Below are 23,954 nucleotides of genomic sequence, written 5' to 3'. Positions count from 1 at the left end.
TCATCTCCTTCCCATGGTTCTGGCTCATCGTAGGTATCCTCATCTCCTTCCCATGGTTCTGGCTCATCGTAGGTATCCTCATCTCCTTCCCATGGTTCTGGCTCATCGTAGGTATCCTCATCTCCTTCCCATGGTTCTGGCTCATCGTAGGTATCCTCATCTCCTTCCCATGGTTCTGGCTCATCGTAGGTATCCTCATCTCCTTCCCATGGTTCTGGCTCATCGTAGGTATCCTCATCTCCTTCCCATGGTTCTGGCTCATCGTAGGTATCCTCATCTCCTTCCCATGGTTCTGGCTCATCGTAGGTATCCTCATCTCCTTCCCATGGTTCTGGCTCATCGTAGGTATCCTCATCTCCTTCCCATGGTTCTGGCTCATCGTAGGTATCCTCATCTCCTTCCCATGGTTCTGGCTCATCGTAGGTATCCTCATCTCCTTCCCATGGTTCTGGCTCATCGTAGGTATCCTCATCTCCTTCCCATGGTTCTGGCTCATCGTAGGTATCCTCATCTCCTTCCCATGGTTCTGGCTCATCGTAGGTATCCTCATCTCCTTCCCATGGTTCTGGCTCATCGTAGGTATCCTCATCTCCTTCCCATGGTTCTGGCTCATCGTAGGTATCCTCATCTCCTTCCCATGGTTCTGGCTCATCGTAGGTATCCTCATCTCCTTCCCATGGTTCTGGCTCATCGTAGGTATCCTCATCTCCTTCCCATGGTTCTGGCTCATCGTAGGTATCCTCATCTCCTTCCCATGGTTCTGGCTCATCGTAGGTATCCTCATCTCCTTCCCATGGTTCTGGCTCATCGTAGGTATCCTCATCTCCTTCCCATGGTTCTGGCTCATCGTAGGTATCCTCATCTCCTTCCCATGGTTCTGGCTCATCGTAGGTATCCTCATCTCCTTCCCATGGTTCTGGCTCATCGTAGGTATCCTCATCTCCTTCCCATGGTTCTGGCTCATCGTAGGTATCCTCATCTCCTTCCCATGGTTCTGGCTCATCGTAGGTATCCTCATCTCCTTCCCATGGTTCTGGCTCATCGTAGGTATCCTCATCTCCTTCCCATGGTTCTGGCTCATCGTAGGTATCCTCATCTCCTTCCCATGGTTCTGGCTCATCGTAGGTATCCTCATCTCCTTCCCATGGTTCTGGCTCATCGTAGGTATCCTCATCTCCTTCCCATGGTTCTGGCTCATCGTAGGTATCCTCATCTCCTTCCCATGGTTCTGGCTCATCGTAGGTATCCTCATCTCCTTCCCATGGTTCTGGCTCATCGTAGGTATCCTCATCTCCTTCCCATGGTTCTGGCTCATCGTAGGTATCCTCATCTCCTTCCCATGGTTCTGGCTCATCGTAGGTATCCTCATCTCCTTCCCATGGTTCTGGCTCATCGTAGGTATCCTCATCTCCTTCCCATGGTTCTGGCTCATCGTAGGTATCCTCATCTCCTTCCCATGGTTCTGGCTCATCGTAGGTATCCTCATCTCCTTCCCATGGTTCTGGCTCATCGTAGGTATCCTCATCTCCTTCCCATGGTTCTGGCTCATCGTAGGTATCCTCATCTCCTTCCCATGGTTCTGGCTCATCGTAGGTATCCTCATCTCCTTCCCATGGTTCTGGCTCATCGTAGGTATCCTCATCTCCTTCCCATGGTTCTGGCTCATCGTAGGTATCCTCATCTCCTTCCCATGGTTCTGGCTCATCGTAGGTATCCTCATCTCCTTCCCATGGTTCTGGCTCATCGTAGGTATCCTCATCTCCTTCCCATGGTTCTGGCTCATCGTAGGTATCCTCATCTCCTTCCCATGGTTCTGGCTCATCGTAGGTATCCTCATCTCCTTCCCATGGTTCTGGCTCATCGTAGGTATCCTCATCTCCTTCCCATGGTTCTGGCTCATCGTAGGTATCCTCATCTCCTTCCCATGGTTCTGGCTCATCGTAGGTATCCTCATCTCCTTCCCATGGTTCTGGCTCATCGTAGGTATCCTCATCTCCTTCCCATGGTTCTGGCTCATCGTAGGTATCCTCATCTCCTTCCCATGGTTCTGGCTCATCGTAGGTATCCTCATCTCCTTCCCATGGTTCTGGCTCATCGTAGGTATCCTCATCTCCTTCCCATGGTTCTGGCTCATCGTAGGTATCCTCATCTCCTTCCCATGGTTCTGGCTCATCGTAGGTATCCTCATCTCCTTCCCATGGTTCTGGCTCATCGTAGGTATCCTCATCTCCTTCCCATGGTTCTGGCTCATCGTAGGTATCCTCATCTCCTTCCCATGGTTCTGGCTCATCGTAGGTATCCTCATCTCCTTCCCATGGTTCTGGCTCATCGTAGGTATCCTCATCTCCTTCCCATGGTTCTGGCTCATCGTAGGTATCCTCATCTCCTTCCCATGGTTCTGGCTCATCGTAGGTATCCTCATCTCCTTCCCATGGTTCTGGCTCATCGTAGGTATCCTCATCTCCTTCCCATGGTTCTGGCTCATCGTAGGTATCCTCATCTCCTTCCCATGGTTCTGGCTCATCGTAGGTATCCTCATCTCCTTCCCATGGTTCTGGCTCATCGTAGGTATCCTCATCTCCTTCCCATGGTTCTGGCTCATCGTAGGTATCCTCATCTCCTTCCCATGGTTCTGGCTCATCGTAGGTATCCTCATCTCCTTCCCATGGTTCTGGCTCATCGTAGGTATCCTCATCTCCTTCCCATGGTTCTGGCTCATCGTAGGTATCCTCATCTCCTTCCCATGGTTCTGGCTCATCGTAGGTATCCTCATCTCCTTCCCATGGTTCTGGCTCATCGTAGGTATCCTCATCTCCTTCCCATGGTTCTGGCTCATCGTAGGTATCCTCATCTCCTTCCCATGGTTCTGGCTCATCGTAGGTATCCTCATCTCCTTCCCATGGTTCTGGCTCATCGTAGGTATCCTCATCTCCTTCCCATGGTTCTGGCTCATCGTAAGTATCATCGTCCCCTTCCCATGGTTCTGGCTCATCGTAGGTATCCTCATCTCCTTCCCATGGTTCTGGCTCGTCGTAAGCACCCTCGTCTTGCCAGTCCTCTCCTCTCTCAGTCGGTCTTAGAGAATGGTCATCCGCCTTAACACCTCGCATGTCTTTGGGTTTAGTGTGGCGTCTGTCTCTCGTTTCAGTGGATTCCATTGGCTTTGAAGTCTTTCGCTTTTCTGCAGGTTTAGCACTCTCCTGGGCGGCGGTTGGCGGCTGGCCGGTCTTTTGGGAAATTTTACGCTTCTCGGTAACCTCCGTCTGTTACAAATATTTACTCTGAGAAACTGGGATTTATGGGAAAGAATGTGACCTTATTATTTAAGCAATATTTGTAATTAAGAAATATGCAATTGAGAATTTCAGGGAAGGAACGCGTGCAGTTAGATATATTCTTCGAAATTATTTAAAATTTCCATATCATTTATAACTGATATGTATGTATTATTTAGCGGAAATGGTCGGGGTATCTCGGAAAGTTATTTATTGAAAAATGAAAAATTATAAAAAAACAGGGAATATTACAAAATAAACATCGGAAAAATGAAATCAAGTTAATCAAATCAAATTCTATCGATCATAAATTCAGAACTCGAGAAGTAAACCAAATCGTTGAGAGAGGATAACGAAAAAAAAAAAAAAAAAAATCGTTGAGAGATGAAAATATAACCGGCGAGAGAAAATAACAGTCACAGTGATTGAAAGACTGAATAGAAAGAGCAAAGGAAGGGAAGGAAGGAGAGGTGGTAGGGGCGAGGTATTTAATCCGACCTTCTGAATTGCCTCCTCTTCATAAGACTCGAATTCCTCTTGTTGTTCGCGATGGCTTATCCTCTGAGTCTGAAGAAATGATTTTGAGGCTTAAATATATCCCTGGGTAAGCCTATGGGAATATATATTCTTGTTTTATACGTTTCACATATATGGGAAATATACGTCATTTTGAGTTAGGGAGAGGAGTATATAGATATAAACATTTCACCGAAGAAGCATTTGACTATTGAGTGTACAATCTGGGCCAAATAAAGAGTAGACCGTAAGGAGAGGCAAACAGGGGTAAAAAATGGACTGCAGATATGTAAAAAAGAAAAAAGAAAAAAGAAAATGCAGTCTGGATGTCAGTGTTGTTGATATTATGTTGGTGCAAAGTGGTATATAGGAGAAAAAATGTGGGATATAATATCGAGGGACATAGTTTGGGTTCAGGAATAGGTGACGATTGAAAAAGATAGGATAAGGCTGTATACCAAAAATAAACATATGTAAGCTTCTATAAAAAAACAGTAGGAGAAAAACAGACTAATCTAGGTTTCCTAGATTGATAAGCAATTTGGTAGTCTATGGTTTACGGCTTTATTTGACCTTTGCTGTTTATGAAAATATATACTATCTACCCACTTCAATCTAATAACACATGTAAACGCACATGCTTACACACAAACGCACACACACTCATACACATACACACTGATAAAGAGACTGAAAATGATGCCTGATTCTCTGTTTCTCTAATTCTACAACAAGAGGAGAAGCTTCTAACTATCCTCCTCTTGCCGGAAGAGAAACGTGTACAAGAACATCATTTTAATCTCCTGAAGCGTAAATCTACCAGTTAGTCTAATCTAGATGTAAAACCATTCAGGGAGAACCACTGAGTCCTGCTGTAGAACCTCAAGGCAGACGAACCGCACAGAGTTTTACACGCAGGCACCGCAGTACTCCTGAAGGCCGAAGAATGATCACAGAACCACGCACATACAGGAAGGAACCGCAGTGCATGATTTGTTCCCTCGGTTAGCCAATCAGCAAGCGTCATCTTCCGGTGTGTGTGGGTAGGTGATCGAGTGTTTGCGTTAGACTGTGTTTTCATACCCACCCTCCTCCCTGTGTGTACTCTACCCCTATCCCTTGTTACCGTGTACTTTGGTGTCGTGTCGCCTACCTTTTCTTCTGGTTCGTCGCTCTAAGTGCGGGAGAGAGCGGTAGCAATATATTAGTGATGTGACACAGGGAGTAAAGTTCCCTATTTGTATTTCAGTTTATTATTCTGTAATTTTAAGACGAGGGAAATGTGTTTCTTTATATATAATGGGGTTATGTCTGGAAATATAAACAGTATGTGCGTGAGCGTTTAGGTTTTTTAAAACTTAGAAGGTAAAGGCTTTTAAAGATGTTTTTTTCTACCTATATGAACTAAAATAAACTTTAGTGATAAAACTAAAGCCTTTTTATATCATGAAACTAAATCAAAATAATAACATAAGGATAATTTAGATGTTTGGAGTTTAGCCGATGGATCATGTTATATTTTATCTTATATTTTGTGTTACAATAAACTACCAGCGTCATATGAACACATGCAAAAGAAAAAACCTGTGTTACTGTTTAAATTATTTCAAAATAAAAAGATTAACTGTTACGTGTGAGTTGGGAAGCTTGTCATGTTTCAGCGTACTAAACCACATTATATAAGTGCGATAAAATAAAAAAATGTGTAAGTATAGCAAAACAAAAGACTATCGGCCTCTGAAACCTATTTTGTAAGACCGATTTCCGTTCTAAAATAAACGGGAATACGATCACTAGTTTTCATAGCCGATAAAATAAACAAAACGGATGCGTTAATGCAGCAAACTCAAAAGATAAACAAAAGTAGCCTTTGTGAGTGTTCATGTAAGTTGCTGGCATTGTAAAGATAACAAGTGTTACAAAAGTGACAAAAAAAAAAAGAACTCAAAGAGTGCTGTGTTAGAACAGGTTGTTCTTGACAGTAGGCGTAATGAACCTCGGGGCTGGACGGTCACTCGAACCCCTTGACTCCAACGAAAAGAAAATAATAAAGAAAATAAAAACAAAAAGGAAAGATGCAATACGAGGTATTCCAAAAAGAATACCTCCTCGTGCTGAACCCTCTAGCCTCAGGATCACCACGTTAGTGTAAGTCAGCTGAGAAGACAGAAACCCTAAAGGCCATTTCCTTTGTGGCGGATCAACCTCTTGCCTCAGACTCCTTTCCTTCATCTTTGTTAGCCAATTGGAATATAGCGTTTCCAGTTTTTTATCATGGGATGGCGGGAGGGCCAATTTTGCTTCAAGGGAAGAAGAGTCTCTTTTGGCCAAGTGGTGATCGTGCAGTGCCAAGGGAAGGCCATGCGGGTAGTGCCTCTCGGTTGCAGCGTGAGGCAGTGTTAAGGTCGAATCATTGGATGACGTGACGCGTGTATTCGTTGTTCGAGGTCTGAGTGAAGCAAAGTGACGTGAAAGACGTGAAAAGGGCAAGAATTTGTTCTCGTCTGTACATCGCGTGTTGTGAGATTGATGCTCCGGATACTTGTAATTATTTTGATAACGTTCAGCTTAAGTCTTGTAGAATAAAAATGTTCTGGGCCGGTTTGATCGTATGGACGACGTGTCTTCATATATATATTCTCTGGATTTGGGCTGTCAATTTTATTGGTATTTAGGTTGTTTTATAAATTGGTTTATTTAGAATACTTGAATATTGTCTAGTTTGGCATTTGGTAGTTTATTTATGGTCGAGTTCTTGTTTCATGTATCATTATATTTCAGGTGGATTTACATTTGCAATTTACTTTTTATTGTTTTATGAGCATTTCAAATAGGCGATCATATGTTTGTTAAACTGTTAGTTTAAACAGGATTTATATAATGATTTCATTGTGGTTGACGTATTTAGTTGTATCACATTTAATAGAAAATAATTTGGCTGTCAGTTTTAGCATGTAGGTTAAGAAGTATGGAAAGCTTATTTTTCGTGCTGTCACTCCCAATTTCCCGAGAGTTTTATTGCGAAAACCGATCAGCCAGTTCGGTAATTACGCGCGAAAACACTCATGCCACAAAGTCGTTATAACCCTTTCAACGTCCTTGGAAACGTAATACGTCGGAAAAAAATAAAAACGACGAGTAACACTCGTAGGCGAGACAACCGCTATAAAAACACAATGAGGAAAAATAGTGTTTTATCAAGAATGGTTTTGCGTGAAGGAGTTGACGAATTTTTAACAACGGCGATTAAGCTTTCGTTTTTGTACCAACGAGCTAGCGAACAGGTCTCGTCATCCACAGACAAGGACATTAGTACCGCCGGGTCTCGACCTGGCGGATCTTCGTGAGACCTCGTGTTAGTGTGTTTCTGGTCTCATCGGAAACACAGAGACATCGCGAGCGGGGAGCGTTTACATCGCGCCCTTCATGGAGACAACACAAGGGATCGACATTGATGATAACCTCTCAGATTCTTTAGTGAAAATGAGATTTATCAATTATCATAATGTTTGTTTTTAACGATTAGACTGCGCGTTATTCCCTGCGTGGAAAGTTGGGCCCTTGTTTTGATAAACTTTCTAGTAGTATGTCACCTGAGTGTCTGATGCTGTGGTTTCAGATATCTAATCATCATGAGAATAAATACTGATATTCCAGCCAGACATTGATTACTGCAGTGAATGACATCAAACATATCAAAAGGCAATCTTAAGGGATTCCCCTGTTAGAGTGCCAGTGTCTCTGCATGACTCGCCCCATGATAAAGTGCCAGTAAGCGTTTCTCAAGTGACTCCCCCCGCCCCCCCCCCCCCCCAGCAGGAGTACAAGGGCCTCAACCCGCCCGTGGAAAGCGTGCGTGTGTGAGTATGAGGGACCAACAAGGCCATGTCAGTGCTGGTGACAAACCTGTGCCGTCTCTTTGGGGGCTTTCGGTTCGTCCTTGATGGTCTGCTCGACTTTGCGCTCTACCTTTTTCAGCTCTACTTTCTCAGATTCTTCTACGACAGCTTGCTTTTTAGGCTCTACTTTTTTAAGTTGAACTTTCTCAGCGTCTTCTACGGCAGCTTGCTTTTTAGGCTCAATCTTTTTTAGTTGGATCTTCTGTGCCTCGTCTACAGCCTCTTGTTTAGTTCGCTCAACCTTTTTTAGTTGCACTCTCTGGCCTTCCTCTATGCCCTCTTGTTTAGTATGCTCAACCTTTTTTAGTTGCACTCTCTGGGCTTCTTCTATGCCCTCTTGTTTAGTTCGCTCAACCTTTTTTAGTTGCACCCTCTGGCCTTCCTCTACAGTTACTTCTTGCTTAGCGCCCACTTTTTTTAGTTGGATTCGCTGAGCTTCCTCCATGCCTTCTTGTTTAGTATGCTCAACCTTTCTTAGCTGCACCCTCTGAGCTTCATCTACAGCCATCTCTTCCTTAGCGCTAACTTTCCTAAGCTGAATCCTCTGAACTTCCTCTACACCCTCTTGCTTAATATGCTCAACCTTTTTTAGTTGCACTCTCTGAGCTTCATCTACAGCCATTTCTTGTTTAGCGCCTACTTTCCTGAGTTCCACTTTCTGAGCTTCTCCAACAGACAACTCCTCTCTGGCTCCTACTTTTTTAAGCTGAATTTTCTGGGTTTCTCCAACGGAAACCTCCTGCCTAGTTTCAACTTTCCTGAGTTGTACTGTCTGAGCTTCTCCGGAAGTGAACTCCTGTTTAGCCTCTACTTTCTTCAATTGCACTCCAAAAGCAGCTTCCTCTACGGTGGCCTCGTGTTGTTTAATCGCTACTTTTTTTAGTTGCATTTGCTGAGCTTCCCCAAAAGCAAATTCTTGTTTAGTCTCTACTGTTCTAAGCTCTACCTGTTGAGATTCCTGTTTAACTTCTTGTTTTTTAAGTTCAACTTTTTTGAGTTCAACTTGTTTAGCTTCTTCTTTAACCTCCTGCTTTTTAACTTCTACCTTTTTCAGCTGCGGCATTTTAAACTCCTCCGCTTCCTCTTTCTTAATCTCCTTCTTTTTAACAACCTTCTTTTTAGCCTCGGTCTCCTGAACCATCGATTCCTCTGCAACCTGGACGGCCTCCTTTGCGGTAGGAGGAACGTAAGATGGTGAGCTACGTGTACTTCGCAAAAACCGACACAACATGACCCGTTCGCAGAAGCACCTCCTGATGTGACGTCACGCCCGCAGGCAATGGCGTAGACTCAGATCAGAAATCAGCTTCTGCGGACGGGGGCGTTTTGGACTCCACAGAGCGGACGGAAGAAGAGACGGACGTAAACAAATTAGCAAGAAGCAGCATGCATAACGAACCAAAACGAAAAACATTTAGACATTTAAAACGACATACATTTAGACATTTAAAACGAAATACATTTAGACATTTAGAACATAAACATATTTATAATTTGGTGTAAAACACATACACATATTTTAGGAAAAGACATTTGGTATTATCAATGTATGTTTAAAATGTAAATATTTGGATGTTTTACTAATATTTATAAAAAAATACAAAATGCAAATGTAGTTGGTGTAAATCTAGATATTTCTTGTAATAGGATACTTGAATGTTGAATAAAAACTGTACTGTACTCAAAGTGAAGACTATAGTACATAATAAGATGGCAAGAACATAGATAAAATCAATGAAAACTGACTAAATCTACGGTAAATAGCATAAAAGACACTTGACAGACAGTGCAATGAGTAACAAGTACCTGTTGCTCCATCTTTTCCTGCTTCACCTCTTCCTTCTGTGGGATGAAAAAGATGCACAAAAAGCTGTTAGAATTTCCTACCTCAAACGCGTTTCAGAAAAAAAAGCGAAATACAACTACAGACTTTGCAAGATAAAGAAGTTAGTATACGTTTTTCTACTGGAGAGAAGTGCTAAGATATACCAACTCCTACAGAGAGCCAAATCTACAATAATAATGAGAAAATAATAGATAAAGCGTATTTCATTATATAGCAATTACCTGCAAAGGAAAGGCATCATTTAGTGTCATTTAGAAATTTGTGGGTGTAATTCGGGTGTTCAGTGTTCGTTTAAAAGTCGCCAAAAGGGCAACCTCACTACCGGGCTATTTAAATGTCGTCATTTTAAAATGCTTGATCGCTTTATCCTTCGAATTTTAAAAATTTTCTTCTTATTTGTTAGACGGCGAGATCTTCGAATGCAGAAACCAAGGAGAGCTGCGACGCCCCGTGCTGGCGCCGGGACACACGTCGGACGCAGGGGTCGCCTCGCCGCAGGGAAAGGGGCGCTCCACTGACGCGGGTTGCACTGTATTGGCATCTTTTGTGAGGACTTTGATCTGACTACTCCCCGAAAGAAGTGGGTGTGTTGAAAAAAAGGGTGGGATGGGCATGGAGGGAGTTGGAGGGTTTGCAATTAAAGAACCAGTACAGAGAGATAGGATGAGAGAGAGGAAGAGGGAAAGAGAAAGAAAGAGAGAGAAAAAGTAAGAGAGAAAGAGAAAGAGAGAGAGATAGGGATGGGGAGCAGGGAGGGGGAGGGCATATCTGCAGTAATTGAAAACAGCAAAACAAATCTCAGTGGAGGTACACTAGGTCCCTGGGCGAGGCGGACCACCATCTAGGTACCGTATTGCCTACCGGAGCTTCGTCTTCTTCGTCAACTGTCCCTCCAAAGAGCTCATACAAGTAGCGTTCCATGGGCGTCATATCCTCGAGATCAGCCTTGGATTTCGTTCCTTTTTTCGGCTCTTCCTTGGGAGGAGGCGGCGGCGAAGGAGGGCTTGATTCCGCGTCTTCGTCGGTTTCCTTGATGACGGACGTGAGCACTTCATGTTTCCCCAGCGGGGGAGGCGGCGACTTGATCTTCTCCTTCGGTTTAATGGTCAGCGCCGCGTCTTCCTCACTTACCTCGGGTTCTTTCTTCTTGGGTGTCGTCACAGTCGCGTCCCCCTCGACGGAGGATTTCTTTTTCTCGGGTTCTTGCTGGGCAGTGAAAGCGGCGCTCTGTTCCTCGGGCTCGTCTTCCGGCTCAATCGAGCGTCTATCAAAGGACTTTTTGCGGGGTTCTCGAGGGGTACTCTCGAAGGTCTTTTGTTTCTTCTTCTGCCCCATGAACTGCGACAGAAGGCTGGCCATGAGGTCCTCGCCCTCGGACTCCGACTCCGATTCTGTCTCTGGGACGTAGATGGGCGGCGGAGTGGGCAGCTTTTTGAGCAGCGGCTTAGAAGGAATGTCGTCCTCCTCATCAAACTTTTCGTTCCAGTAATCGTCTACTTTCCTGAACTCTTCCTTCTTCGGGTTCCTTGCGGGGTTCTCTACCTCGGTCTTCTTAACGGTTTCCTCTTCCGTTTTTATCTTCTTTGATTTTGGTTCTTCCTTCTTTTCTTCCACGACAGTCTTTTCTACTTTCTCCTCGACTTTGGACGACTTTTTCTTTTCTGGCGGGTTCTTAGATTCCGTTTTCTCTTCTATCTTTTCCTCGACCTTTGAAGTTTTCTTTTTGGCCTCTTCTACCTTCTTCTGGGGATTTCCCTTTTCCTCGACAACCTCTTCCACCTTTTCCTCAACCTTGGAGGTTTTCTTTTTGGTTGTTTCCTCTTTCTTTTTGGGTTCTTCTGTCTTTTCTTCGACAATCTCTACTATTTCCTCCTCCATTTTGATTTTTGAATCTTTTTTCTGCTTGACTTTCTCTTTCTTTTCCTCTACCGTCTCAACGATCTCCTCTTCCATCCTTATCTTCGAATCCTTCTTCTTTGGCTCCTCTTTCTTTTCCTGTTTTACCTCCTCCTTTTTCTTTTCCTCCTTCACCTCCTCTTTTTTCTTCTCCGGCTCCTTTTTCTTTTCCGGTTCTTTTGCCTTTTCTGGCTTCTTAACTACCTCTTCCTCTGACTCGGAGATCAAAGTCTCAGATTCAGAGATTTCCTCTTGAATCTCTTCCTCTGTCTCCTCGTCTTCGTCTACGCGCTAAAGGGAAAGGGGAAAACGCATATGAAACACTAAAACACAGGAACACCCAAAGAAAAGAGAAGAAGGAAAAATCGATACGAAAAGGGGATAGAAGAAAACGAAAAGAACGGCCGGATTGGTATCTTAACTTAGCATGCCGGATAAGAATTCATCCTCACACATTCTCCCCGTTCGTTGGGTGGCAAGTACCCGGGTGCTTCAAAAGGGACCGAACTCAAGGGTTCGAGTCCCCCTGAAGACCAGCCACACGCCAACGACGGTGTGTGTCTCTTTTGAGTGTATGAGAATTATCGGCAAAGATGCAAGACACGGAGATCGTGACCACAGCATTAACATGTGGCACGAGTGATCACAATTGGGTTTCGTAAAAAGGAAGAAAAAGGGAAGAACGGAACATGCAAGTACAGAGAAAGGAAAACACTAAGAAAACACAACCGCCGCCAGACAGTATGTGACGTGACGGCTAGTGACAGGAAAGTGACAGGCCTATTGCAAGAAATCACGTGGTTCTATGACATGTAAAAAACATTCATGTGTGCATGACTCATAAAACAACAAATTTGTAAAGGAGAACACGAAGTAACAAGAATCTATCATATTCAAAGGCTATGATGTAAGTTACCGGGTGTTGTGACAGGGAATAATAACAAAACATTACCAGTACGGGACTATTCCGGGCTCTTACCTGGAAAAGAGAGAAAAAGTGGAAGCATTAGTATTTGATTTTTATCTCGTATAAAATTATTTTCAAAAGAGGTAAAGGCAAGCATAAACACATTCACTCATTTGTACTACCATTCAGACACACACTTTTAAACTCTAATATGGAATATATACACGAAATTCAGAACAGCAAAATACATATAAACTTTTGATAAGTAATACTAAACTCTAATTTTCTGGAATGATGCTGTTAGTTTTAGGCTGTGAGTAAGGAGTAGGATACATTTACATATAGAATAGCGTGAAGTGTTTGTGTAAGTGGAAAATGTTGAGCTCTGCGTCGTGTTACAAAGAGAAGATAAATAGTGAATAATCATAGTAGGAGTAAAGACAGATCAACGAAGTGATTTTGTGACGACATGGTTAGCCTTCCTTTGCTTCTTGTTATGCGAAGAAAGAAAACAGAAACGGCGTGACAAATGACGAACGCCTCCTGGTGCGGACGCCGACGACAGGAAATGGTTGTTGGCAAATAATAATAATGATAAATAAAAAATGTTTTTTTTTTTTTTTTCTCAGAAGATTCCCGAGAAGAGGCAAGCACACGAAGGCAGAGACAGCGAGTAATGCACGGTCAAACGAAGCTCGAGAAACGTTAATGCCGTTTTTTAAAATGTTTGATTCCTTCTGGTTATTTTATCCACCTTCTTCAGCGTCTTGAGCGTCCTCTTGACCTTCCGCGGCGCCTCCTGCTCCTCTCCCTCCGTCATCGTGTCCTCGTCCATCGTGCTGTCCTCGGCGCGCCTCAGCTCCTTCTTGGCGGCGACCTTCTTGATGACCTTCTTGCGCCGGACCTCCTCGCCCTCGCTCTCCGTCAGCTCCGACTCGCTCTTGGGCGCCGGGGCCTTGCGGCGCGGCTTGGCGCTCTCCTTCTCGGAGGGCGCCTCGCTCTCGCTCGCGTCCGACGGCCTGGCCTCCTCCTTGGCCCGCTTGGCCGCTGGCTTGGCCTCCTCCTTCTTCTTTTCCTCGGGTTTCTTCGGCTCCTCCTTCTTCTTTTCTTCGGGCTTCTTTTTCTCCTCTTCCTTCTTCTTCTCTTCGACTTTCTTCTTCTCTTCTACTTTCTTTTTCTCTTCCTCTTTCTTCTTTTCTTCTACTTTCTTTTTCTCCTCTTCTTTCTTCTTCTCTTCTACTTTCTTTTTCTCTTCCTCTTTCTTCTTTTCTTCTACTTTCTTTTTCTCTTCCTCTTTCTTCTTTTCTTCGACTTTCTTTTTCTCTTCAACTTTCTTTTTCTCCTCTTCCTTCTTCTTTTCATCCTTCTTTTTCTCCTCCTCTTTCTTCTTCTCCTCTTCCTTCTTCTTAGGTTTCTTTTTCTTCTCTTCTTCCTCGGTAACCTCCTCTTCCATCGTCACGTCAGTCTCTTCAATAATCTCTTCCTCCTCTTCTTCCGGCTCCTTATATATCTCCTCTTCTTCTTTCACATCATCTTCCATCACAACCGTGTCATCACTTTCCACTTCTTCTTCCTCTTCCTCCTCGGAAGATTCCTGTATGCATAGGTTGTCAAGTGACAAAAGAGCGGAAGTGCGCATTGTGCTGTTGTTCTGTTTTATCTGCTGAACTCGTTATGGGGTTGGGACAGTTGAACAATTTGTGGGGTAGAGATTACTGTACAATTTATGGAGTGGGAACTTACGAACAATATGTGGGTTGAGACTGTTTTACAACTTTTTGGACTATGTAACGACTGGGGGATGAGGGCCATGGCATGGGAACTATTGAACAATTTGTGGGTTTGGAACTGTTAAACTATGTGTCTGGTTGGGACTGGAGCATTCTGTAGGGTTGGAACTGTATGGGGAGATATTTGGTACTCTAATGGTCGTGGAAACCGCAAGCACATCAACTGTTTTGTTGTGCTCTAGAGGTTCAGTTTAGATCTAAGGGTTCAAGCTTACTCCTACTGTAGCTATGTTCTTTTGAGTTCGGTGAACATGTAAAGCATCCGATGGATCAACTAAAATATACTTCTTTGTGAGAGGATGTTTAGATGTTCACCGAGGTCACATTGTGAACTTCACTACCAGTATTTTGAACATGCTCTTGCTCTATGATTAATTCCTCAATTACATTTATACCATCAATCTAAAGATCTACCCTTCCTGGGGGCTGTGTCGGTCTACCATAGCAAAGCAGGAACGATCCTATGATAAAACAGTACTTCCTTTTCCGACTAAAAGAGGTACCACTATTTACATGTACTATCAGCCCTCACAACCACTAAATAAGGGATGGGCCAGAGACTAGTTTGGGGATGGTTGCGGTGGTGGTAGGGTGGGGTGGGGGGGGGGGATACTACGTCCTTATGATTACAGGGGAATAAGAGATATAGATAGATTGCCTTACCTTCTCTTCTTTCTTCTCTTTCTTCTGAAGACGCAGTGGGAAATAAAAGGAAAGAAAAAATAATAGATTATTCATCTGTACTTACAGTCTTTTACAGATACGTAGGCTAAATAAGAGAAGCCTAATGTGTCTAAGAATGAATAAATAAGCATCAGCTATATGAAAATAAGAAAAGCTATAAGTATTTACCATTTTTTTCCGATTTACTTTTATTCTAAGCAGGAAAGCTTCCGTTTAAAAATATATATCTCAGTATCCCCTCTCATTTTCAGCCAACAATATATTAGTGTGCGCAAGACTGACCTCCTCCAGCATGCTCTCGATGAGCTGGACGGTCTGGGAAGTAGTCTCGCCCTTCTCGTTCTTGGCCACGAGCTTGTACATGCCGCAGTCCGACTTCTCTGCCTTGAGCATCTCCATCTGGACAACGTACTTGCCCTCGCCCTCCTGTAGCAGGGGAAAGTGATCTCATTACTGTGTACTTTTGCAGTAAGCTACGTCTCGTCTCCCATCGTAGTACAAGGAATCATAACATCAAAACATGTCACAGTTTCGCGTTTTACTTCTCATAATTGTTCTGTCCGCCTTGTAGAACTCACCTCAAGGATGTTGACGCAGTGGCGCGTGTCCAACCTGACCTTGGTGGTATCCTTGAACCAGTTGCAGGCAGGCTTGGAAGTGGACATGACAACGCATTCCATCACGACCTTCCTGTTGAACACCGACACGATCTTGGGAGGTTTCTTGATCGTAGGAGCGACTGTACAGGTAAAACAGATAATGAGTCTCAGGTAATTAGGAGAACATAATAGATCTTTATTTAAACAGCACAGAAATAAATCACATATCAAAAATATATTTTGGCTCTCTGTTTTTTTCTTTATATTTAGACGTAAATTTTCCACTAACAGTACTGCGAGTAATACTACCTTCGATATTGAGGTTCAGGTTGGCATTAAGCTCTCCAAATTCGTTCTTAATGTTGCACTTGTAAACGCCACCGTCAGTCGGCTGTGGCTTCTGCAAAGGAAAGAGCTTGGATGAGCCTCTGAACAGAACCCGAGTTTGAGAGCCCAGCATCTACACTAGCCAAAGAGACTTCAGACACGAGGCCTAAGCTCGGGGTTATGCACGTTCACCAAGTGGCACAGGTCCTATGACTCCTGATGGAGTCTTAAAGGACGTCTTAGACTAAGGGGTTGGGGGTGGACGGAAGAAGTTTTCCGGGAGTTGGTGTAAAGTAGTTTCATTCCTAAGTGGGAGAACCATTAAATGTGATGCCTTGAGGAGTAACTTAAGAATTACAAATTGCTGATAGAATGTCTTTTTGTTTAATAATATATACCATTCCTATTGATTATTATTAATGTGGGTTAGACAAATATAAGTCTATGTTACAAATATTAAGGCAGATTGCTCTATGTAATACTGATTGTTTTACAGCTAATGTAAATAAGTTCTTTCAGTGTTTAGTTAGCTAATACTAAGGTAGGTTTTTGGGTGAAGGTGTTGTTGGTGTTATTATGGGGAAATTGTCGCTGAAATAAAGAGAATCATAAATAAATCTGTTAGATTTAATAAAGCCTTTTAAAACAAGCAGGGCAAGGGAGGTCACCCGTAGCCTCGCACAGAGCTGCGGTAAGGTATAGGTATTAATAGCATTGATGGCAGCAGCTGTATTGTAATGGTAGTAACAGAGGCAGCAGGAGACGGTGGGCTGGGTTACCCTCAGCTCCAGCCGGATGCGGTAGAGGTCGTCCTTCTCCCTGGTGACAGTGGCAGTCACTTTGGAGCTGTCCAGCTCCTTGCCGTCCTTCGTCCAGCGGGACGTCGGCTGAGGGTCGGCTCGCACCAGGGCCTCCATCAGCACGCGCCCGGCCTTCTCCTCGAACTTGATGCTCGGCTTTTCGATAAACACTGGCGCTTGACCTGAAGGCTCTTGGTCAGCCTCGATGTTGAGGTTGACGTTGGCGGTGGCCTCGCCGAACTGGTTCATGGCCACGCATTTGTACTTGCCGGCGTCAGCACCACACGGATCCTGAGTCAGCAAGACCATCAGCCCAAAGGTTCATGTGTTGGGCAGGGAAACCAGACACACACATTGGGACACTTACATGTACACTAATTACAGTAAGGGCAAAATTCGCTTCAAAATGCATAGACTAGCAACACGCAGGGAAGGGATGTTGAGAAAAGTGTTGACAAAAGTAAAAACAAAATTACAATGGAAAGATAGAAATCTGTACTGGCTGGGTAATCATGACACTAATACATCATACACAGAGGGAGGAGTCAGATCGAGGACGATAGAAGAAGGGAAAATAAAAAAATGAAAGGAAGAGGAATCGAGGAGATTGAAATGGAGATCGCTTGGGTAAGAGAGGTATCAGGGGTCAGGACATCACAGAGGAGCGTACAACTGGAAATAATATCTCACATATTTATTGTTTCACTAAGACATGTGTTGTGGACAAAAATATTTCATCATGTATGTAATAATGCAATTTATAATAACTTGTAGCAGTGCTGTTGCTGAATGTGATAATAACCACATAAAGCCCTATGTCTGTATGTCAAGCATGCAACCATGCCAAGCTGAGTCAACAGGCATTTTCATTCACAGGATCTCGTCTCACGTGCAGCAGATAGTCAGGTCAAAGCCAACCCTGTGAGTCATTCAAAACACATCAAGACCTTAAGGTCAGTCGTTCGAGGGTCCACAGAACAGTTTATCCGAGTTGTCTTGGTCTTTATGACTGTTTGGTCTTTGCACAACCTTAGTCATCCATCCACCACAACTCGGCAGCTGTCAAAAGTTTACGTCCGTCTATAGGACTTCCCAGAGCAGCACTAAAGAAAACGGAATCCGTACCTTGACGATGCATGAGTATTCGAACATCTCGGCTGTCACTTTGTGCTCCTTGATGACCAAGCGCTTGACAGCCTCCAGTTTCTTGCCGTCCTTGAACCACTCAACTGTCGGCTGAGGCTTGGCCTTGCAACGAACCTGTAGTAAGAGAGAGCTCGTTAATGTATTTATCAATATCTTAAGCGTTTATTTGCACTCATCATTGTAACTATATGTATTCAACAATGTATTATTGTGTATCTGTTGATGAATGTTTATACTAGCTACGGCATTATGTTATTATGTTTCCAAATCGTAAACCGCAATACGACTCATTTTCCTTCTATTTCATCGAGGCAAAGATGTATTTGTGAGGTTGGTGATGATAGTTAACTGAATGCAACGTGAATAACACCTATTGCAAGTAATGCTGAACACCAAACCTCTCAACTTGTCACTAGTCATCATTATCTACGCCTCGAAAAGAAAACTGAAGATGCAATTGTTCTGATAGTGAGAACAGTGTGAAGCCTTACCTTCATGGTAATCATGGTGCCAGTTTCGTTGGGGATAATGGATGGTTTGTCGAGGAAAGTGGGTGCGAATCCCTCCGGGACTGCCTTGCCCTCTGCGGAAAAAGGAATGGTTAGTCACAATACTTCGCAATCATTCTAGATGCCACCGCAATATTCTTTACTGAGATCAATACTCCTACCAAATGTTTAAATATTTATCCCTCATAACGGTGCACTTCTATAAAGTGAGTGTACATCAACGACACTCACAAACGTGACTTTCGACAAACGGTATGAATGAGAATGAATGATTTTACAAAGCAAAAGATGTAACGCACAAGTTTCGATATCTAAATTACGTTAGTTATATCTCTTTCTCCGTGCAATACCTCATTCTCATTCATACCATTCCTACATCTGTCACAATAATTCGGTCTACACTTACTTTCGAAATTAAGGGCAATGTTGGCGTTCGAGTCACCGAATGGGTTGAAGGCGTTGCACCTCCACTGGCCGCCATCTTCAACCACAGGACTCATGATGGTGACTGAGACAACATACTGGTCTTTCCCGCAGATCTTCTTGTACATGGAAATGCGGCCTTGTTCCTGCACCATCTGGAGGGGCGAAGACATTGTGTTTACTTTATATTATTTTATCTAACACAGACATATATGTATAAGAAAAAGAAAGATGTCCCTCCACGAACACGGTTTGCTTTTTCCATGAGCATTATTCTTTCGCTTTTTTAAGGATGAGATTGTTCGAGGTGGAGCAGAAGAGTTCCAGTCTTTATTGTACAAATCTGAATTCAGATATGGACGCGGGTGTAGACGAACTCACCTGGACGCCCTTGAACCATGTGACCTCCGGCTCAGGGTTGGCTTCCAGGAGGCACTCCATGATCAGCTTGTCTCCCTCCTGACGGATCTCGGGCTTCTTAGGGAATCTGGGCGCCTTACCGTCAGGGATCCTGGGAGGAATATTCGTTCGTATGAGCTGGATCCGTGTGAACACTCGTCTTTCTCATTATTAGTGTATAAAATATATGAATAGCAAAACATCCAAAGAGTAAACATGGCTCTTGGTATCGTTTGGCAAAAACTTACTTGGGCTTATCAGAGGCGGTTTTACCCTCGAAGTGTAGGTTGATGTTGGCCACGCCCTCCCCGAGCTTGTTGCTGGCGATGGCCCTGTATTCGCCCTCGTCCGAGGAAGAGACGCCTGCAATCTCGAGTGTGGCGATGAAGTAGATGTTGCCGTCGGTCTCGAGTTTCATCTTGTAGCGGCCTCCCTCCTTTATTTTCTTACCCTTAAATTCCCTGCGGGTTCAGAGTGACACGGGTGTAAGGTGATCATAAGAAGACAGCACATGAGTTCAGATAATACTTACTGTTATTTACTTTTACTATAAGTGACATTATTCATTGCAATACTTTGGAATGGTTTAAATATCTTAATATTTTAATCCCATAAGGTATTCGCCGCTAATGATCTTAGCTGTTGGCGCGGCAGACGATTTTAGATAATCAATCAGTCAATCCCTATATTTTGGCATTATTAAGAGAAGAATTCTAAAAGCATAAACGGAGCAGGTCGGAAGCGACCGCCGCGGCACAGGCACTCACCAGACGATGGTTGGTTTAGGGTTGCCAACGCAGCGGCATCTGAAGATGACACTTGAGCAGTCGTCGCTCTGCTTGATGCTGGGACGCTCGGTGAAGGTCGGGCGGACACCTTCGGCGGGAGGCAATGGGGCCTCGTCGCCTGCGAGCATCATAAAGGAACCTGACCATACGCGCGGGGAGGAAACTCCATTAGACGGACCACAGGGGGAAGGAGTGCGACGCGAGATGAAAATGATGGCAGTGTGAATGCTGAGAGGAGGAGGAGGAGGAGGAGGAGGAGGAGGAGGAGGAGGAGGAAGAAGAAGAAGAAGAAGAAGAAGAAGAAGAAGAAGAAGAAGAAGAAGAAGAAGAAGAAGAAGAAGAAGAAGAAGAAGAAGAAGAAGAAGAAGAGGGGGAGGAAGAGGGGGAGGAAGAGAAAGAGGACGAGGAAGAGGAAGAGTGGAGGAGGAGGCAGAAAATAATAATAATAAGTTGATGATGAAAGGAAGGTAGAGGAGAATAATAAGAAGTAAAAGAAAAAGATTTGGCAGATCTCAGGCGAAACAGAACGATAATACTCACACACACACATGTATGTGTGTGTTTTTTTAAGAGAGCAAAATGAGCAGATAAGGTAAGAAGATGAGTGTTGAAACAGGATATAGAATGAAAACTGGAAGAGAAATTCCGGAAAATGGAAAAAAAAAAAGAGCGATGACGCGAAAAGGACCGAGATGGAAAGACAAGTGAGAAAGAGGGTGTCGTACAGATCTTAGAAGGACAAGGAGAACAGGAGGAAGATTTTGGAAGGGTGTGAATGAGGAATAGGAATTGGATTGTTTATGAAGATGTTAGGTTGAGAGTTTTGCAGATGTTATTGACGACATCAATACGTAGATTGACCAATACGCGGTTAATTTAGTAGATACAACAAATAAATGATAAAAAAAAAGGTTGTTACAAAGCACATGATGTATTCTCAGTGCTGGATACGAAACAATGCAAATAAATATAACTGTGTATCACTTTGATAAATATCTAAGCGGTAGAGGACCATCTTAGACTCTCCAGATACTGGGGATGGGGGGGGGGGGGGGGAGGGGCGAGGGCGTGCGAAGAAAACATCTCCAAAGATAACGTCTTCAGGAAAACATCTATAGCAGATATTTACTTCACGATTAAGAAACACTACCTCACAGCGGGTGGACTGAGGAGTGGGGTAGGGGTGGGTCCCAGAATACAGGTACTCCAGAGAAATACATAAGGACTACGGTACCATTGTTTTGGTACATTTGAGGCTGGGATCTCGAAATACAGGGATACCGGAAATGGACGAGAGAACTACGGTACATTTTTGGGGTTTGTGTATACAATTTTTTTTTTTTTCAGAGATATTCATTTACTGACAAACTCAAGGTTGTTGTGGGCGGAAGTGGGCTCGGTGGGTGAATTATGGGTATTGTTTATATGTATGTGAATGACTGAAAAAAATATATATCCATTCACAATATCTCAAGTAATGTTTCATGTAAAGTTTGATGTAAACATTATCAGTACTTCTCCTCAGAGATCAAAAGACCTTTGATGTAATGTGTGTTGGTGAACAGAAAAGAAAAGAAAAAAATATCAAAATCAAAATTAAAATGAACAAAAATTATTATAGTAATAAAATAGATTATAAAATAAATAGATTATAGACAAAAAACCTGAAACCAAATAAAGAAGACATAAGTTATTAACTTAATAGATATTAAGAGCATGTAAGGCGTTGACACCAAGTCTGAGAGTCAGCATGTTGTCAGGAGTAAATGTCAACTGTCAGTGTTTAGTATGCTGAGGCTTCTGTTCGCATGTTATCTCCGTGTTGTGCTTCAGCATACTGATGTCAGAGGATTAACGTGATTACTTCTATTTTTTTAGTATTTAAAACAGGCATAATCATCTAAAACAAATAGGTTATTTAGTGGATTAATTAAACGGATTAAATTTCCAGTCTAATTTCCAGGTTATTAGGAGGTTGTCAGTCTTACGGTTTTGTTGATCGGCATCTTGCAGGCGTCTTAATGAGATCTTATGAGACACAAAGGGAGGGAGACGAAGGACAATCGCTATCCTCTCATACAACACGGTGATGGGCGGAGGTCAACTCCATGAGACACTTACAAACATCTTTTTTTACATTTTTAACACATAAATCTCATCACTCACACTACTATTCTTTGAACATTTAAGACAAGGACAGGACAAGAGCACAGAACACTGAACACGAAACTTAGGTGTTATAGATTAACTTTAAATTTGATTTCTTTAAGAGACTAGCTTACTAGATGTTAAGACTAAATTATTCTGACAATGATCATTAGATTTAAAAAAGCTTTTCTCTAATGCATATTCTCAATAAAAGACTAAGATCAGTACCCTATGCTAGAATTATATCTAAAAGTATTTCTTACACGAGAGATCTATAGAAGAAATTATTTTGTAGCTTACTAATGATTTCATATATTCTAAAGCTAATACTAACACTGTGAAAGAAATGCAATTTCTAATAAAGCTAATACGAGACGAAGCTTCTTTTAGAAAACAAATGACAAGAATGTCACTTCGTTTTTTTTTTTTTTTTTTCGTTTCTTACAATGAAATGACATGTTTGCATAATCATATTTCTTATTCATATTTTCCGGTGTCTAAGCTGCTCATACTTTAACTACTTCATCGTATCTTCCATTGGTTGTTTTATTCATTTATATATATCTATTTATTTAGAATATTCAAATCACAAAAAAGGTATAAAAAGTGGAGGAAAAAAGTAAAAACACTGATGTCCACATCTCGATAAGGCGGAGGAAAAAGATGGTTAGATCAGGGTCACGCAAGCAAGAAAAGGCCCCGCCCTCAAGCTTAAATAGCTTTTAAAATAATGAATTAGAATTGAATTTTAAAAAAATGTAAAAGAAAGGGAATTTAAAAAAATAAATAATAAGGTCTTTTTTTCATTATGCATTTACCCCCTGAGGCGTTTGGGATGTGAGAGGGCGCGGGGTTATATCAGGCTTATTAGGCCGTCGGGTCCTTGTATTCAAAAGTCGTCTCTTGTGGGTTTTCAGTCCCATCAAAGTCAAAAATGTTTATTCTTTTGTTCAGGTAATCTCAGAGATGTAGACTTTGTCACGTGTTTCAAAATATCCGTCACGTGCTTGTCAAAAAAGTAAAAAAAATCGTGGGGTTAACTGTCGAGAAGTCTGATTTCTTTTTTTTAAGGTTTTCTGTGGTGAGAATTAGAATAATATTTTATGAAGTGGCAGCGTGAAATTTAATATATTTCGAAGTCTTTTTTCTTTAATTATTTTGTCATTTAGTCGAAACGTTGATAAATAGAGTGCATTTCTAATTAGTCTATATCAAGTCCTGTAAAAAAGTAGATAAGTCAGCAACTCCTCATCGATCTCTAATAAAGACCAAAAATCCCTAAAGGTCCAATCCTAAAAGCTCCTATCTCGCAAGTCAGGAAAATGTAATTGCAACATTTTCCTCGACAGTCCATAGTGATACATGTCTCTCTGCTGAAGTCGTTGTACTCACTGTCGAAGTTAAGGCTAATGGTGGCGTTACTCTCTCCGAGCTCGTTCTTGGCGGTGATCTTGTACTTGCCGGCGTCCTCTACGGTAACGTTGGTCAAGGCCAGCGTGATGAAGTAGTATTTTTGATCCTTCTCCATCGTCACCTGTGGATTACACTCTCGTTGGCATTGGCTCTGGTGCTGGTACCCTTATGCATGACCTGAGCCTGATCTCTTTTAACCCTTTTCCACCCTTCCCCTCCTCCGCTCTCTCCTTCCCATTGACGATAAGGCATGATTTCATGGTTGGGAAAGCAGATGTAAAGTTATCATGAAATGCCTCATGACAGCCTGAGATCAGACGCGAGGACGTCTCAACCCCGAAACCCTTTCCCATTCGTCCTCAACAACCATGTGGCTATAACGTCACGTATCAACCCTATTATGCAGATTTATGGGATCTGATTCTCCAACAACATCTATAAACCACTACGGATCTCCCTGGTCCTTATCAGAGCCGCGTGTATAGTGACAGCGCCTTGTGATAAGAGGACGACCCTTGTCTGGACCGCTATTCCGTCAGCCACGTATGGCATCCGGTTCATTTAGGGCCAAGGAAGCGAAAAGGGGGGG

The 23,954-nt window shown here is 42.9% G+C and overlaps 1 protein-coding gene across 2 annotated transcripts in view; it reads right to left on the bottom strand.

The window, feature by feature from the left end:
• The window catches only part of LOC125040726 (muscle M-line assembly protein unc-89-like), a 75,712-nt gene that overhangs the window by 17,807 nt on the left and 33,951 nt on the right, over positions 1–23,954 (bottom strand). For both annotated transcript variants that reach the window (XM_047635424.1, XM_047635425.1), the window contains exons 6-23: positions 23,345–23,486; positions 19,784–19,943; positions 19,265–19,477; positions 18,999–19,128; positions 18,601–18,772; positions 18,177–18,268; positions 17,665–17,799; positions 16,519–16,830; positions 15,722–15,812; positions 15,392–15,552; positions 15,096–15,239; positions 14,793–14,816; positions 13,094–13,741; positions 10,668–11,723; positions 9,497–9,532; positions 7,698–8,858; positions 4,945–4,965; positions 3,774–3,842 (exon numbers count right to left, since the gene is read on the bottom strand). In XM_047635424.1, coding sequence (XP_047491380.1) covers positions 3,774–3,842; positions 4,945–4,965; positions 7,698–8,858; positions 9,497–9,532; positions 10,668–11,723; positions 13,094–13,741; positions 14,793–14,816; positions 15,096–15,239; positions 15,392–15,552; positions 15,722–15,812; positions 16,519–16,830; positions 17,665–17,799; positions 18,177–18,268; positions 18,601–18,772; positions 18,999–19,128; positions 19,265–19,477; positions 19,784–19,943; positions 23,345–23,486 — 4,767 coding nt within the window. The remainder of the gene's footprint in view (positions 1–3,773; positions 3,843–4,944; positions 4,966–7,697; positions 8,859–9,496; positions 9,533–10,667; positions 11,724–13,093; positions 13,742–14,792; positions 14,817–15,095; positions 15,240–15,391; positions 15,553–15,721; positions 15,813–16,518; positions 16,831–17,664; positions 17,800–18,176; positions 18,269–18,600; positions 18,773–18,998; positions 19,129–19,264; positions 19,478–19,783; positions 19,944–23,344; positions 23,487–23,954) is intronic.

Source organism: Penaeus chinensis, chromosome 29 (assembly GCF_019202785.1).
Source record: "Penaeus chinensis breed Huanghai No. 1 chromosome 29, ASM1920278v2, whole genome shotgun sequence".
In the NCBI taxonomy this organism is placed as follows: Eukaryota; Metazoa; Arthropoda; class Malacostraca; order Decapoda; family Penaeidae; genus Penaeus; species Penaeus chinensis.
The sequence above is the reverse complement of the archived record's forward strand: the minus strand, read 5'-3'. Positions and strand labels throughout refer to the sequence as shown.